Source organism: Impatiens glandulifera, chromosome 1, assembly GCF_907164915.1.
Source record: "Impatiens glandulifera chromosome 1, dImpGla2.1, whole genome shotgun sequence".
Lineage (NCBI taxonomy): Eukaryota > Viridiplantae > Streptophyta > Magnoliopsida > Ericales > Balsaminaceae > Impatiens > Impatiens glandulifera.
In genome coordinates this window covers 50,382,866-50,396,519 of record NC_061862.1, presented here as the reverse complement: position 1 = coordinate 50,396,519, position 13,654 = coordinate 50,382,866, and the positions used below count along the sequence as shown (strand labels likewise).

Sequence of the window (13,654 nt, the reverse complement as noted above, 5' to 3'; positions counted from 1 at the left end):
TAGTCTTAATATCAATAAAAATTTAATGTTGCTTATGGTCATTTCTCTCTTGCTATGTAAGCTTCAAGTCGGCACATCTATGCGTCACAAATTTCGGTCTCTATAAATAATTTATGAATTATTTAAAAAAAATGATTGATAGTAATTTTAAAAAATAGAGTTTTTTTATTAAATACTTAAAGTTATTATAGTAATAATAAATAAAATATATTATATTTTAATATTTTGGTTAATGAATGAAGTGATTGGTGCTTAAGGTGATGTTTAAGGCGGGATGAAATAATATTTGATATTCTTTTATTTGAGAAAATTGTTTTTATTTATTAAAAGTTGCTTACTCTTATAGAATCTATAACTTTGGGTAACCTCCAAGGCTCCAATAACTACATGTAATAATCAGGAATAGCCAATTAACCATTATTAACTTTCTTTAGAGTTATTAAGATTGATTATAAATGATATTAACAAATTAAATAATACTAGGATTATGTTAATGAAAATTTTAAATGTTTATTTTTACATGTTTTCTTTATATTATATTATATTATATTATATATATTATTTGAAATCTTAACATCAAGTCTCAATCAATTTTGTTGAATTTAAAAATATATAGTTTCTCTCAAACCATATATATAAGGGATATATTTGATCGTCTCAGACCAAACGATCCAACAACTACGAACATTACTAAATATAACTCATTGAATCCGATCAATTCTCATATATCTCGACAATGCAAAAGTAGATAAGAGATTTGATCCAAATTAATGTCATATAACTTACTTTGGTTTAGTTAGGTTAGAATCTCTCATGTACGCAATTCTTTAAAAATACTCCAACACAGGGATGTTCAACCGATTAGTTAACTGGTTTTATCTCTTATTTTACAAACCGGTTAACCGATCAGTATTGATATCGGTTTTGAAATTATGAGTTCCGATCATGAGTACCGATCGGTTAACCGGTTTAATCGTGAACCGATAATTCAATTTTTTAAATTAAGTATTAAGCTAGTTAATGATTTTTTTTAAAATTTTTTTTGTTTGTGATACTTTTATGTTATTCATTCTTTTTATCTATATTATAATTTATTATATTATAATTTATTATATTATTGTTATAATATAATATATTATAATAATACTTCATAGTTATATTTAAAAATATTTTATAAGTATTTATTTTTAAATTAATAGCCATCTAAATTAGATTTTTTTTAACAATATTATACAAATTATAATTTAAAATTAAAAGAAAAATTAATATATATATATATTATTAAATATTACCTATACAATATATATAATATTTAAAAAAAATTAACTAATATAAATATATATAATTAAATTATTACAGGTTAAACCGTTAAAAAAATAGTTTAACCGAAAACCAAACTATTTAACCGGTAAAAAACTGGTTAATCGGAACCTTTAAAACCGATAAAAAAAACAGTTAACCGAAACCGTTAAAATTGGTTAACCAATAAATTAGTAAAATAAAACCGTAAATTATCGATTCAGTTACGTTATCGATTTTACAGTTTTTTTTTTTCAATGCCTTACTAACACAAATTATTATTATTAAAAAAAAACATAAAATAAAATAAAAAATAAGTTTAATGTCGGTTAATCATCAGAATTTTCTAGATCAAGTTGTACTTCACACCCCTCTTTTTTATCTTTTCATTCAGCTTTCCCATTTACCAACAAAATAATAATAATAAATATGCTCACCTATAACTAAATATCTAGCCAATTTAGTTGAATTATATAATATATGTGAAGTTAAACAAAAGATTAGTCACATATTAAGAGATCAATTAATTATATAACCAAATCTACACGTAGAGATTATATCTAAGTACCTTACAAAAAAAATAGTAACCAATAGTTAAGATTCCTTATACGTGGCTTTTCCAAGTTATTTTTGTCCTTTTTAAATTACTTACAATTATATGACTAGTTTTTTTAATGAGTTCATAATTATACACCTATTGGTAATTAAGACTTATTATAATAATTAAGATTCTTCTTTGCTAAATTAAAAGCTTTTCATAAGAGTTTCATGGAATATAAGGAAGCTTTTTACTTTCATTTTGGCTTTCATTATTGTAATATTTTGTTAAAACATGATTAGAATCATGAGTAAAATAGTTTAATCTTGTTTGAAGTTGAACTTCTCAAATTTAAGACGTGAATATCGTAATTGTATTTACGAATTATGTGTTTAACCTAATTTCTGTGTTTACGAATTATTGTTTAACCTAATTGGTGTCTCTTAGTCGATCCTATGGAGCTTTCAATTTTATTATTGAAAACAAACATTTGTTTTAATAATAAAAAAATATTTGTTTTAATAGTCATCACTATGGGAAACCGAATCCTAAAACAAATATAATTAGCTGTACACGTTTCACATGATCACATCACACAAACTGCGTCTCTTTCGAAAATCTCAAAATTCAAATCTCTATATAATATGAAGACAAGATCCATCCTCCCATCTTCATCTTCATCTTCACTTCAAACTTCGCCGGATAAATCTACAAGATAATCTTAACTAACAAAATTAAGCTAATCATCATGAGTTCGACAAGGTTGATTCTTTCTCTTAAACTTATCCTCATAACAAGCGGTGTTCTTTATCTAACCATGATGATAAAGTTCTCAGTTCCATTCATAATCAACTTCATTTTCTATCAATTACCTATTCTTTGGTTTCATTTCTCAACTTGGCTAAGGCCACCCTATCTCTATGTCCTCCTTAATGGAATCATAATCACCATAGCTGCAACTTCTAGATTCAATAACAAAGATCCCGATTTGGATATTCATTTGGAACAACCCAACAAGATTTCTTCAGTAGAACCACTACAGGGTATGCAGATGCAGCCTCATGTTGAATTGTCTGCTCCGGCGGTGGTGTTTGCAGGTGAAATTCATGTGGCGGCGGCGGAGGAAATAGAACCGGCGGCAGCGATTCATTGTCAGGATTATAATGAAGAGGCTTTTGTGATACCGAGACCTGCGGAGCAAGGGGGTGGTTTATCAGTGAAGTATGAAGAGATGGCGCCGTCGACGGAGATTGTGCCGTCGCCGGAGATGGCTACGGTGAAGTTTAGCCACCGGAAACCTCCCAAACCCAGTCCAGAAGGTAAATTAGCTTTGTTTGATATGGTGTTATTTTTAAATTCGGTTTAGAAATTATGTTAGGATAAAAAAATGAATTATTTGAGTTAAATATTAAAATATTTTTAAAATAACCTTTTTTTTTTAATAATTCAAATATGAAAAATCAAACAATTTGTTAAGGCCTCGTTTGATAAAAATATTTTTGGGATAAAACTCAAGTTTTAGCCCAAAACCTAACAATCCCATCGTCAATCAATTCAACACTTTTATTAATTAAAATACCCAAATTACCTTTACTTAAATATTTTATTTTATATTTATAAATATATATATATATATCTTATATTATTTTATTACATTATAAAATTTATTTTCATATAAATTAAATTAATAAATTATTTTATTTTAAAAAATTATATTAAATATAAATAAATTTAAAATATAAATAAAATTATAACATTCGATATTATCTAATATATCATTTAAATTTTAAATAGTGTAAATAAATAATTATGTTAGAAAATAAAGTGACATATATTTAAATAAAAATATTTATAACATTAATTTTATGTAAAAAAAATATATTAATTATATTAAATAAAAATAAATACATAATATAAATAAAATTATAATTTATTATATTATTTTATGTAATATTTGAATTATAATAGTAGTTATTTATAAGTATTTATAAAAAAAATTATTTATATATTAATAAAAGTTAATATTAATATATATATAGTTTTTTAATATTTATTTTATTATATTTAAAATTTTATTTAATATAATTTTATTTTATTATATATATAGAGGGAGGGGAAGAGAGAGGTTACTTTAGAAAATAAAGTGATATATATTTAAATAAAAATATTTATAACATTAATTTTATGTAAAAAAAATATATTAATTATATTAAATAAAAATAAATACATAATATAAATAAAATTATAATTTATTATATTATTTTATGTAATATTTGAATTATAATAGTAGTTATTTATAAGTATTTATAAAAAAATTATTTATATATTAATAAAAGTTAATATTAATATATATATAGTTTTTTAATATTTATTTTATTATATTTAAAATTTTATTTAATATAATTTTATTTTATTATATATATAGAGGGAGAGAGGGAGAGAGGGAGAGAGGGAAAGAGGGAGAGAGGGAGAGAGGGAGAGAGGGAGAGATGAGATGAAGAGAGGGGTATAATAGGAATAAAATTAAAAAAACTTAGGTTTTTATCATTTTCATCACACAAAGATTATTTGGAAAAAACAAGAATTTATCAAAATAACCCATACATCAAACAAGGCCTAAGCCCGGTTCATATAGGGATTATTTGAAAATTGAGATATAAGTTTTTTTTTTTTAAACTCGTATTAATATATAATAATGAAATAAAAAATAATAATTTAAAATAAAGTAATTTAAATATTTTGATTAATAAATTAAATGTAGCGATAAAGAGATCAGGACGGGACGGGGACACAGATACTATCTTCGTCCCATCCCCGTTCGGTTTCGAGAAAAACCATCACAAACGGGACAATTCGGTTCGGTTTTTATCGGAGTGTTTCAAATTGTCATCTTATTATAATTTCAAATAATCAAAATTTAAGAGTTTGTTTGATAAAAAATAATTTTTTTAGGTTTAAAATTAATAAAAATAAAATATATATTATTTTAATATTTTAATTGATGTAACGAGGAATTTAATGTTATAATATAGATATGACATAAAAAATAACGACGATATAATTTTTTAAAACTTAGGTAAATTAAAAAAAAAATCAAAATATCCCAATCAAACCAGCTCTTAGTTTTTTTTTTTTCATAAACCGTTGGATTCAGTTAATTTTAATCAGCATTTTTAATCTTTATTTTAGATGAGAGATTGATAAAGAAGGTAGAAGTGAAAAAGCCTAACACGTTGGATGACACGTGGAAGACTATAACACAAGGCCGTCAGCATCAAGACAATGCCACGTGGGAGAAACGTGTGAATCAATTAACAATCATGGGTGACGGGGCAAAGAATTACAACCAACAACAAGGATGGGGCAACCCATTATCATCATCATCATCATCCGGGTCGGGTAATATCGAAAAGAAACCATCACCGAGTTTAGACGAGTTAAACCGCCGAGTTGAAGCGTTTATAAAGAAATTTAACGAAGAGATGAGAATACAAAGGCAAAAGTCTCTTCAGCAAAAAGGCTATTATAACTAAAACCAGTTCTTGATTTTGGGTTTGGGCTGCTCTTAATTACTTTTTACTTCCTAATCCCCATTTTTACTTATTTACCGTATAGTCTTCAACAACAAAATTACTTGCAACATTTAATTCAGATAAGGAATGTATTTTCCACTCAAGATGAAATCCAATAAGGAAAAAAAACTAGAGAAATATCATATTTAGCATATTTAAATTCAGTTTTTTCTAAAGCAAATCATTATTTAGAACATTAAAGATGGACAACATACAAATTCGAGAATGATTTGTTTCTTTGAAAACAATTGGACTTTCTCCTAAATCGATTAGAATGACTAAAATTTTGTAATTTGATTTGAGATTTTAAAAAATAAGAAGAAAGAATAAGGAGAATTAGAATATAATGCTAGCTTCCAAAATTATAAAAAAAAAAAATAGAACTAGGAAAAGGAAAAATTAACAAATCTATACTCATAAATATAACACTTATTTATTAACTTTGTATGCACAAATATAATAACATATTTTTAGTAAATATGTAAATACAATAATGAAGAAAAAAAAAAACTAATAATTTAAGTCTTAAAATGAATAAAAAAATGATATGCACTTAACTTAAATGCTTAGTTTTCAAGAAATTTGTTAATCTCATCAAATGGTAGTTGCCTGAAATTATAGTTCACCCTAAACAAGTAATAAAAACCATGCAAAGTATCAGAAAATAAAAGTACTTTATTTTGATGTCTACACTAGGGTGGCTAAGTAAGAACAATTGAGAAAACTGAAAGAATTTTTGGCTATTCAACATTTTGCTCTCTATTTCACAGATATATATTCACAGGCGAGCGGCTAAACAAAATGGCGCAATCAAACCCCACTTTCAACTCATATAGCCGCAATCCAGCAGCCACAAATCTCCAACTCGAGTCAGCAGCGAGAATTTGTCATGACATCAGCCAAGAACAATAAATGTGATAAGAGATAAAAGTATGTGTTTTTTCATCTCTCAATTACAGCAGAAGAGGCTGATGCTTTTAAGGCCAGAACCGGAGAATCAATGGCATCCCTGTTAGTAACATGGTTCGAAATTGAGTTCAGTTTCATGTCGACGAGTTTAGTTTTACTGTCGTAATCTGAATTGGGTGAAGAAGACTCTTCATCTCTCTCTGGCTGCATGTTCAGATCAATCTGCCCTTTAAATGGAGAAAGAGAACATCTCACCACTCCTCCTCCTCCTCCACTGACCAAATCCTCGTCCTTCCCTAGTTTTTTACCATTTGATTTTGGGCTAGTACTACTCGAACGAGAAACGATTTCAGAACCTTTCTCTGATTTACTTTTCACTCGCCTCTCCATTAATGTTTGAAACCGACGTTTGACGGTTGAGCAAACATTACATGAACATGTTGGCTTGTGTTTGGGACCTTTTCCACTGGGTGGCTGAATGCACACGATACAAGTGCAGCCTGCTCGATGACGTGGATGCCTAGTCGTGACCTGGGATGATGTCAGCGCTGATGTATCTTCCTGTATTAATGCTAGGTTCGCAAGTGCATCGAGTCCTTCCAAATCTGGATTAGTGTCTTGTTCTTTCACTTGCTTCATTTTCTTAGAACATTCTGCACAAAGCCAGAAAAAACTTTAAAAAAAAAAATCATGTACAGAGATTCATTCAGCCGCAAAATCCAAAATTTTACCTCCATTATCTCGCAGCTGCTTCTGCAACAGATCCTCGAGCTCTTCTGTTGTCAATTCTTGAGCTGATGAACATGAAGATCTGATGACATATAATCATCTTTATTAGAGTTTCTGATGGCAATGTAAGACTTTTGGACAAACTGAAATAGCCTAATTTACCTTCTTGGATCACAAGAGTTCTTAGAACAAGTCCATCTAGAAGGTAAGACTGAGCTGGCGGAAATCTTACGCCACTTGAAGCAATCTTCGCATTCGGCCCATTGGACCTTTTCACTGAGACAAAGTGAAAACAAGAGATTTCTATATAAAGACTACATAATCGAAATTGTGCAAAATGATTTCAATCAGAAATGATAAGATCTAAAGAAGAAAAAGATTTGAAGTGTATACCCGGCTTTGTCCATTGCAAATATTGTAGGCCTCCCAATGATTGGCGGTTCCTGCTGAAAAGTTCAAAGATGAAAGCTACGCCAATATGTGACCAAAATATATGAGGCCAACAAAAGTATTCACTCTTAAGATGCTACATGTTCAACTTAGTCCAGCCTAGAAATTTAGGATCTAGAGAAGAAATGTAAATGAGATGAGAAGGGCCTAAGCCTTGAGATATGAGTGAATAACCTCATCTTCACAATGTTCATGGATTCGAGTCTTCACACCAACACCAGGAGCATTAAAAAAAAAAGAAAGAAAGTTGTAAACACTAAGCCTACTAAGGGTTTGTTTGATGTGGGTTATTAGGATTAATAATCCATCAACCTATCAACCCTTATTTTCATTGAATTGTGAATTAAAATACCAAAATACCCATATTTTTATTCTTTACAACATTTCTAAAATATATTATACTAACAGTATTTTAGTCATTTGCCCCAAATAATCCTACTGCTCATCACAAAATTATATTCAAATAACCCTTTATCAAACAAGCCCTAGGCTGTAAAACTCAAAAACAGACCCTAAACACTATGGTCCATCTAAGAAGTTCTAAATAATTGGTAATCCCAAATAAGTCAAACAAATGGCCTTTTCTTTTTCAATTTGCAGTGTTTTTTCAAAAATAATAATAATAATAATAATAACAAATAAAATATTAAAGCACATCTTCAGCACATCTGACTGCAACTATTTGTTTGGCTGAAGATGCACTGTTCTGATTTTCAACATGGAAAAGAACTACGTGATGGTGATTACCACATGCAAGAAAGATAGTTCTGATACCAATATAATGTACAATACTAGAAATACAGGATTTGGAGAAGAAATATAGAGGATAAGAGAAAGGCCTACTTTTGAGAGATGAGAGAAACCAGATTCTACCACTCTATTTATATTTTCTTCCTATACTATTTACAATATTACCCTTATCACTATCTAGATACAATATCCCTTACAATGTTGGTTACCAATACACATAATAAGAGTAAAACACACAAAAAAATAACTTAAATCATTTTATAGCTCTACGCATTTGAATAATAAATACATGCTAACAAGGAAGCTTACTGCAAATTTAATCCAAAATAAACTCTGCCATACCTTGTATTCTTCAAACATAAATCCTTCAACAACCACAACTGCAGGGACACTGTTTGGAGGTGGACGAAGCAGCAGTTGAGCTTCATCCTGTGTAAGCTTCAGCTCAACCATGTTCTCAGTTTCTACACGTAAACGTTTGTTTTTTGAACCTGAACTACTGAGTTTCTTCTTAGAGAAAGAAGAAGACTTATCACATTTATCATCTTTTAAACCTCCACTTGCTTGATATTTAGTGTTAGCTTGTTTACTTGAAGATTGATCAGGTAATGTTGAAACAGCTTCCCCAGTCTTAGATTTTTTAGAATCCTGATTAGCGAAAACTCCACTAGTACCCTGTAGATAGAATTCAAAAGACATCGGTAAATAAGTACTTCATAAATCGGACAATATAGTTAAAAGTTGGTAGGGATTATATAACATAACATACATCATCAGATGAAGGGGCAGTTGAAGCCTTTCTGAAGCCCATAACTAATTTCCCTTCGGGCTCTATCTGACTGAAAGTAACTGGAAATAGTAAATGGAGTTCAGTCAATAAAACCAGAGAGGTTTAAGGATGGTCAATCAAAGGAATAAAATTCTAGTCAGATTCAAATGTCAGAACAGAAAAAGAAAAAAAAAATGCCACCTATATCACCAGCTTGCAATTGCATTGACTGTATACAGGGAGTAACACCTTCTAGAACATACATTCTGCTGTTATTATTCGGCCAAAATCGATACTGAAATACCCAATCATTCCCTTTCACGTCTTGGACTTTGATTGGCAAGCCTTCTGGCTGAGAAATTGGTGGAAAGTAGGCCTGCAAAGTTTATAAGCATTTATCTAGTATAAGGATTATGAAAGAAATTTACATCATAAAATATTGGTTTAGAATATATTAGGGGAAAATGCCAGAACAAAAAGGATGAAGATTAACATACCTCAGCACACCTTTTAGGCAGAACCAACCTTCCAATTCGTCCAGCATCACTAGCACTTAACATTTTCTCGAACAAAGGAGTAATCACAGCGTTCGGACTTACATGTGGTCAAGGTTATTACTGATATGTCAAACCAGTATATTACTAAAAACGTCATAAGGTAACATAGAAGTAAAAGTTACTAACAAAAATCGTGATGATCTTAATCCTGTCAAGAAAACAAAGCCCATCAGAAATCATTAAAAAAAATACACCTATTTGCATGTGCAAATTGTTTATTTTTAAAAATGTCAACTTTTCATTAGAAAAAAATAATGCAAGGAACGTTCATGCATTACGAAAAAGGGAGTGGAGAAGGGACAACAAAAATCATGTTAGTCATACCACAAGATTTGGATTTATCCTATTATCAATCACTTCTTCCAGCGAATCATCAACTAAAATACAAAAACAACCTTTATTTTTATAAAATTCAATATTTTTAAATACTAAGGATATTTCAGTCATTTTACACAAATAAACCCCTATTTACATCAAACAAGATCTGTTTGAAAAAATAATTTTTTGGCTTTTTTGCAAAAAAACAAAGATCAAACAAGCTCCAAGACATTTGTTTAGAAAATAAGGATACTCTCCAGAGATTTGCTGCAACTCTTGATCAGTTATCCTGGGCAAATATCGCGAAAGTAGTTGATTCTTTGAACGAGCATCTGCTCTTGCCCTTCCATCTCGTCCCTGAGTTTCACCAGAAGGGTGGTCAACTCCACAATGTCCAAATTCTTTTTTTACCAGAGCCTTTGTTTGTGGTAAATGATTTTGGGAAATCTTTGTTTGGCCATTTGATTCATTTTTTGAGGCAGATGAACCAAATTTAAAGGCAGATTTCTCACTATTTATCAAAGACAACTTCTGAAAGACATTTATGTTTGAACAGTGTTGCTCTCCCGTACTGGCCCCTACCAAAAGAAATCTTGCATCAAATTAATAAGTAGATATTCAATAACTACCAATTACCAAAGTATTCATTTACAGGTTGTTTATCAAAATTTAGTGCAAGGACAGATTAATACCAATTTTCCCCTTTTCATACATATCACCTGCAAAAAACTTCAGACTTCCATTCGATAGCTTATCAGTCGGTCTCTTGTCTAAAGAAGCAGCAGTAAGTAGCTCATTTGTAATATGTGATCTGGCTATGCTAGTTTGTGCATCAACTTCCGAAATTACTGGTTGATGTGTTCCAGATTGTGTAGTGTAGCTGAATAAATTGGGTGCTTGACTCCATGGCAGTGTACTTGATCCAGCTAACTGATTCTTAATGGAGATGTCTTTATTTCTCTCAGATTGTACAGGAAGGAAGAGAGAAGAGGGTGGTGGCCATGCAGGATTAGGTGTCTGTTATGTCGAACAATAACACAGTTATTTCCATAAGAAGATTTTTCTCATTAATAGTGAAAATAGCATCTCATGCAATGGGCTGTTTTGTCACCTAAATTTATTTTCATGTTCGATCATGATCTAATCCATCTACAACTGTTATGTTAGCGAAAAATCACAATGATCTAAAAAATCATCCCAATTTCTATACAAATGAAGCAATAATTACACTATAGTCTGGATCATCATCCAAAAAATAATCTATCATCAAAATCTTATAGCAAACCAAACTAACTTGGACAATGTTTCAATGTGATCGTGATTATGACAAAATCCTAGTCTTCAAATAGGCTCAACATGTCAGAAGCATGCTATGAGTAGAGAGAAACAACCATGATAAAAAAAAATGCACAAGCAACAAAATAAAGGCAACATTTGTAAGATTTGTCCCGTTTGTTGAGTCAAATTAAGACAAAGACTCCACTTCTAATTGTTCCCTTTCGTCATCTTTTACATATTTGAAAATGAACAACAGAAGATAAATGGGTGGATCATTTAGTCTAGTACATCAAGTCCTAATATGAAAATTTAGCAATTCTTCCATGTTAAATGGGAGAAAGGTCAAAGCTACCTCCCTCACAATAGTTGTAAGACTAGCTGACATGCATCCTGGAAAAAAAAGGCGATGCATATTAACATTTGAAAAGAAAGGACATACCAAAACAAAACTTTTCCTTGCGCATAACATGCACTCAATTCCTCCAGCATCCAAGAGAACGAACAAATGGAAGGACACTATGCATCCACAATGTATTTTCTGCAAGGGAAAAGTTGATAGTCACCAGATTAGGCAAGTAACTAAAGCAAATAAGAACAGGGTAAATATAAGGAATGTTATCTTCCAATCTGATTTATATGACAAACACTTCATTTATAAAATGTCTACAACAAGGTACTAATTTGTAGATTACCTTCCCACAAGACTCGCAAGACCTCCAGCCTGAATCACTTAAATGGAATGTCTCACAGAATTTTCCTTCCTCGTAAGCACAACTAAGAAAAGGAAAAATGAAACAGGTTAGATTCACCAGGAATACGTTAAGGTAAGAATGACTTTGAAATGGTGTGAGTTCTTAATAAAATTGTATGTTATCGCTAAAACTCATATGTTAACCCCTTGCCTCGCTGAATAAAATCGTGTTACGTCTTTTAACCTAATCCTGCATTTTAGGCGCTGATCATTTCATAAAGCATATATGCTTGACCTTTCTCGATGCTTTTTTGTCACCCTAAAAACTCGAAACGAGTCGCACACTAAACGACATACCAATAAACTAAAATGGTCAATCAATTTTTTACTCAACCCTATAGAATTAGAACCGTTCATTTAATTTTTTATTAGCCAACATCAAAGGGGGTTATTTGAAATAGCCGCCTCATTATTCAAATAACCTCATATCAAACAAGACCTAGGAATTTGTTCAAAGCATACACAAACATTAGGTTTTAGCAGCCAAATAATAGAGTTTCACAATGCAGATAAAGGTGAAATCTTAAGCATATCTGGAGAAAGGATTGGGTATTACAGAATTAAGACTCTCATGTAAATTAATATTCTTCACAATATATGATTAACATAAATCAACTTACATACATTCAAATTCTTCCAGATGTTTAAATATCAAATTCCATCAAGAAGATAGATCTCAGCAATTCATGTAAATGCATGGCTAAACAGCTTATCTTTACTACAGCTTCAACATTATTACTAACTAAATCTCTTCCTAAAGTTGGCAGCTTTTAATAGTTTTCTTCCTTAAGCAACAAACAAAGCTAACCAGATGATAACAAATGTAAAGGAAGGCTCTTTTGCCTAGACAAAAAAAAGGCCTTTCAATATGAAAGCAACTGAAATGTCAAAAACAGCCGATGAATCAAAATGGAACTTACTTGCATCGTTGACATAGTTCCGCAAACTCTCCTGTTCGACGGCGCCAGCCTCTCCTCGACTGCGACAAAGGTTCCTTGCAGCTCGAATTGAAACAAATCTTCGTCGGAGAAGTCGATGTCATCGAGACCCGTCAGCTAGATTTTGCAACCGTGAATTCTAATCTGAAACCACAATCAAACCTAGGTAGAAGGTAGGGAGATAAAGGGTATCAATGGGTTCAGGTTGAGTTCGTCAGTTTCGATCCAGTAGCGAGAGAGATGAAGGAATCAGAGAGGAGGCGTGAGAAAGAAATTGGCAAACAAGCAAACAAGCAGTAATCTTTAAGCATGTACGTAAGTATATAGGAAAAGTTTTGTATATACGTGAGGTTTTGAAACCGGGTCGCTTACAGTCAGAGTCTTGGTCGCCTAGTTATGGCTTCTTCGTTTCTCTCCTCCCCTCCCCCCTCTCTCTCTCTCTCTCTCTCTCTCTCTTATGCCGTCAGCCGTTCTTTTATGATTGGAATCATTTCTGCCATATGAGAATTGTACAAAATCATGGGCTAGCTTCGAATTCGGCCCATTTTGTATGCATTAACCCATTTACCAACTCCATTAGGTTTGATGTTTTTCAGAAAAGAAAACCATTAAAGTGAGTGTTTTGATTGAAGAAATAAAGAAGTATTTGCAATGTTATTTAAAAAGTAATTATGAAGGATGATTTTGACTAAAAAAAAATTTAAAAGGGTTGTTAATATATATGATAAAATAAAAAATAATTATTTAAAATATAGAGTATTTTAGTATTTTGGTTAACGAATTAAGTGATATAGAT

General features: G+C 30.6%; 2 protein-coding genes across 4 annotated transcripts; one reads left to right on the top strand and one right to left on the bottom strand.

The window, feature by feature from the left end:
• The first annotated feature begins 2,585 nt into the window (after nucleotides 1–2,585).
• Nucleotides 2,586–5,370, top strand: LOC124927462. Its single transcript, XM_047467876.1, has 2 exons — nucleotides 2,586–3,156; nucleotides 5,027–5,370. The coding sequence occupies exons 1-2, from the start codon at nucleotides 2,586–2,588 to the stop codon at nucleotides 5,368–5,370; spliced, it is 915 nt and encodes a 304-aa protein (XP_047323832.1).
• A 648-nt stretch (nucleotides 5,371–6,018) lies between these two features.
• LOC124925130 (B3 domain-containing protein Os07g0563300-like) lies at nucleotides 6,019–13,320 on the bottom strand. Of its 3 annotated transcripts, none has more exons than XM_047465102.1 (13): nucleotides 12,841–13,320; nucleotides 11,862–11,943; nucleotides 11,609–11,707; nucleotides 10,584–10,908; nucleotides 10,145–10,469; nucleotides 9,514–9,610; nucleotides 9,218–9,392; nucleotides 9,017–9,096; nucleotides 8,590–8,922; nucleotides 7,441–7,493; nucleotides 7,210–7,323; nucleotides 7,050–7,129; nucleotides 6,019–6,971 (listed from the first exon to the last, which is right to left on the bottom strand). In XM_047465102.1, the coding sequence occupies exons 1-13, from the start codon at nucleotides 12,960–12,962 to the stop codon at nucleotides 6,352–6,354; spliced, it is 2,505 nt and encodes an 834-aa protein (XP_047321058.1). In that variant the 5' UTR covers nucleotides 12,963–13,320; the 3' UTR covers nucleotides 6,019–6,351. The 3 variants fall into 3 exon arrangements, with proteins under 3 accessions (XP_047321058.1, XP_047321073.1, XP_047321066.1); XM_047465117.1 differs by having other exon boundaries at nucleotides 6,019–6,968; XM_047465110.1 differs by having other exon boundaries at nucleotides 7,441–7,490; nucleotides 12,841–13,319.
• Between the last annotated feature and the right edge of the window lie 334 nt (nucleotides 13,321–13,654).